At 38.3% G+C, this 3,983-nt stretch overlaps 1 protein-coding gene across 1 annotated transcript in view; it reads right to left on the reverse strand.

The window, feature by feature from the left end:
- Positions 1-571: 571 nt before the first annotated feature.
- LOC107757440 (ectonucleotide pyrophosphatase/phosphodiesterase family member 2-like) overlaps positions 572-3,983 on the reverse strand; it is a 66,535-nt gene continuing 63,123 nt past the window's right edge. Inside the window, exons 23-25 of the mRNA XM_016574917.1 lie at positions 1,988-2,120; positions 1,501-1,654; positions 572-1,078 (exon numbers count right to left, since the gene is read on the reverse strand). Coding sequence (XP_016430403.1) covers positions 908-1,078; positions 1,501-1,654; positions 1,988-2,120 — 458 coding nt within the window. The 3' untranslated portion in view covers positions 572-907. The remainder of the gene's footprint in view (positions 1,079-1,500; positions 1,655-1,987; positions 2,121-3,983) is intronic.

Here is a 3,983-nt window from a genome sequence, read left to right on the forward strand (position 1 = left end):
GCTGATAGATAATATCAGAAATATGGTGGGAATTAAGTTATATTTATCACTTTAAACAACAGAGAGTAATAGAGATTTTACAGAAAAACAAAGCTACACGAAGCTACAATCACAAACCAGCAGTACTGCAAACAGGAAGCAGGAATAACACTGTCCCTGTTTAACCTGTTTAATAACACTGATGTCTTTTCCCGGGCATAGTTGTCCATCAGTTATGATCATTTGCAGTCAGCCGCAAACATGAGGCGGGCGCGGATGCGTGAATGGCGCGTCACGTGTGCTTCGCCTGTCTACTGGGTTCACCGTAAAACGCATTTTTTATAATTATGTATATATGTTCATGTTTATATTTTTATTTACGTATTACATATGTATATGTTAATATTAATATAGAACAAAAGGGGTTTTTTTAGCAACTGGGATGGTGCCCTACGCAAACTGCGTACTCTGCGTATAGGGAGCGGCGGTATTGTTGGTAATACTGGTATTACTGTGTGAAACGGGCTTTTGTCATTTCTTCATTATGTGTTGGTGCCATTCTCTTTACAATTAGCAGAAGAACTTTGTGCAAACTGTTTAATGGAATGAAAAACAAACAAAACACCTCACAGATGTCACAACAGAACAGGTTTGATTACAGTTTACAGTACAGATATCTTTTAATTTTGTTACATTCAGCATATCAAACATGACAGGTCAAAACTTTTATTAAGTATTATTACAAAATTCATTAAAAAAATTGCTCATGCATATATGTCACTGTCATAAAGGAGGAGAATGTAAAAAAATAGCATTAGGATTAGCAATAAAAGAACAATAAATATGATAGTTTGTATAAAAATATACACCTTACTTCTGCATCCAGACAGTTAAGATGTAGGGAATGCTAATGCTGGGATGCAGTGGTTTAGATCTCACTCTCATATGTGTGTAAGTAAGTTTTTAAAGAGAGAATCTCCTCAAAGGACCTGCTGGTGCGGCGATAAAAGTCCAGTCCTGTAAGTAACTCCACGTCTCGTATACGTGCTGTGTGTGTCTTCATCAGTTCCTCGACCCACTTTGTCTCATCCTCTGAACTCTGGATGAGAAGCATGTTAAAAACTCACAAAGCAGTTCTCGCCTGTTATTGTACAGTAAACCTGCACAATTTTAACTAACTCAAACTATTCAGCTTCTGCATTGAAGGATATACGGGGTAATTTCATCCCATTTTCTATGTGCCACATCTGTGACTTGCTACTGTGTACCACTAGAGACAATAAAAATTATTAAAGTTGACATGAATGTAACCGGGGGCAGGTGGGATAGGTAAATTATTTTATTAACAGAATTTCTTCTGACAGCTGGATACTTGCATATTTACAGGACTATCAATTGTAACAGTGGCACGGTCAGACTGCTCATATAAGTTTCCATTTACGAATATATTTACTATAAACGTGTGGTAATCAATAGCATGGTGGAAGAGAAGAGAAGAGAAGAGAAGAGAAGAGAACTTACATTACAGCTTTCTTCATTATCTGATCGGTGTGGAAGGATGTAAGAGAACACACTGAGAGGACCAGCACAGGAGTCAACAGTCTGTGTGTAATCCAGACAACTAGTAACCACAATGTAGTAATGACTTGGGATTTGCACAGAGCCTCTGACATACCTGTAAACAAAGAAAGAGTTACATACTCAGACTGAAGGATTATATAAATTCAAGTACATTTTAGGACTTGTTAGGTCTGTCAACTAGTCATGGATCAGATAACTTAGAGATATGCATGCATTCGTCAAACACACCATCTTAGGTGCACAGACATTCTCTCTACTCATGCACTGTTTGTGAATACAGCATTGCCAGAAACAGCAAAGACTGCTGATGCTGCATGTAGAGTCATTTACATTAATATAAACACTGACCCAAAGACCTGTCAACTGCTGGTGTACTTAAAAGAACTAATTTCTAAGCGAGAAGTCTAAGACTGTGAAGACAACTTACTGTTTTATTGTCTCTGCTGAATCTCTAAGACCATTGTAGTCATAGTCGAAGATGGGTCCAACGACCACATTCACTCCATTTCTCTCAATAGCATAACGTCTCACAAGTGATTTCTGAAAATAACCCCAAACACCTGAAACAACCAAACAAAGATAATAAGACAGCGATGGAGACAGAAATATGAATTGTTAAAAGACAAAAATTGGATTGTTAGAAGACGTGGCCTCAGATGTGTGCATTTACTTCCTCAACCTTAAACGGGGTGTCATACTAGTTTCTGCACAGGGAAATATCTTGGGTTGCGCATGTAACCATGGTACCCCAAGAGGGAATGAGACGCTGCGTCCTCTAGCAGACACTTTGGGGAATGATGCCAGCATGATGTGTCTGAAGCATGTGTGAAAAAACTCCAATCCTATTGTTCCACGTAGCCCGTCAGGGCTCGACATTAAGCCTTGACGTGCTTGTAAATCTGTCATTCACTTGTCTGAGTAAAAAAAGTTAGGCGGAGCCTTTTTTTTTTTGGTGTAAATGTAATCCATTCTGAAGCAATAGTCTCATCAGTGCTCTATCAGGTCTAACTTTAATCAGCATATTAGAGATATTTGCCTTAAATTGATTTCTGGGACACTTTTTAACCTTAAAGGGCAATATTTTCCTAAATGTACATGTCATCATTTACGTCAAATTTTTACATTTTATCAATACATTCAGTTAGAATAATTAGACTATGTATGGCTGTTACCATTCAAATTAAATCAGTATCAATAAACTCCATCTTTCTACAGCAGAGGAAACACTGATGCTGCATCGAAAGTGCCATTTAGATGTATTTACACAGACTGTTTAATGAAGATAAGAGGTTCCATAAATGCATTTACACAGTAAAATTGCAAATGCATAAATGTTATAAGAATAAATGTTTAACTTTTTTTAACATATAAATACGAAATGTTGGAAAAATGCAATGATAGGCCTACTTTTAAAAATGAAACCAAACCACCAGTAGGTGGCAGCAAGTCACTGTCTTAATGAGTGAGTCATTGATTCAACCAATTCGTTCAAAGGGCTAATTCATTCAATAAATAAACCAAGTGACTGTCTTTATGAATGGCTCACTGAATCATTGACTCACCTGATTCGGTAAAGGGTTAGTTCACCCAAAAATGAAAATTAGCTTGTTTTACTCACCCTTGAGGCATCCTAGGTGTATATGACTTTCTTCTTTCAGATGAATCCAGTCGGAGTTATATTAAAAATTGTCCTGGCTAATCCAAGCTCTATCATTGCAGTTAGCGGGTGTTGCAGTTGAACATTCCACAAGTCCTCAAATAAAGCGTGCGCATCCATAATAAAACATGCCTCACACGGCTACGGGGGGTGAATAAAGGCCTCCTGTAGCAAATCCATGTGTTTTTGTAAGAAAAATATTCATATTTCAAACGTAACAAACACATCTCTCTCACTTCCGGTTTCTGTCATGCGCGGAAGCCATTCCGGCGGATGACGTAAGACGTCTGCGTTGCGTGAATAGTGACGAATACGGAGAGAGAACAAAACAAAACGCCAGTCACGAATTAGAAGTACAAACCGAGGATTTGCAAAGAAAAATGTCGGAGAATTTCAATATAAACCAAAAGGAGACTGGTTTTCCTTTGCTAAAGTAAGAAAACTTTGCTTCCTTTGCTCCTATAAACAAACTCGCGAGACTAGCATATCTCAGAGGCGGCACGCTGTGCATACGTGCTGCGTCATCCACAGGATCGCCTTACGCGTATGACAGATACCGGAAGTGAGAGAAAAGTGTTTATTACATTTGAAATATGGATATTTTTCTTACAAAAACGCATGAATTCACTACAGGATGTCTTTATTCACCCCCCAGAGCCATGTGAGGCACATTTTATTATGGATGCGCGTGCTTTATTTGAGGACTTGTGGACTGTTCAACTGCAACACCCGCTGACTGCAATGATAGAGCTTAGAATAGCCAGGA

This window comes from Sinocyclocheilus rhinocerous, unplaced genomic scaffold (assembly GCF_001515625.1).
Source record: "Sinocyclocheilus rhinocerous isolate Xijiao unplaced genomic scaffold, SAMN03320098_v1.1 scaffold1705, whole genome shotgun sequence".
Taxonomy (NCBI): domain Eukaryota; kingdom Metazoa; phylum Chordata; class Actinopteri; order Cypriniformes; family Cyprinidae; genus Sinocyclocheilus; species Sinocyclocheilus rhinocerous.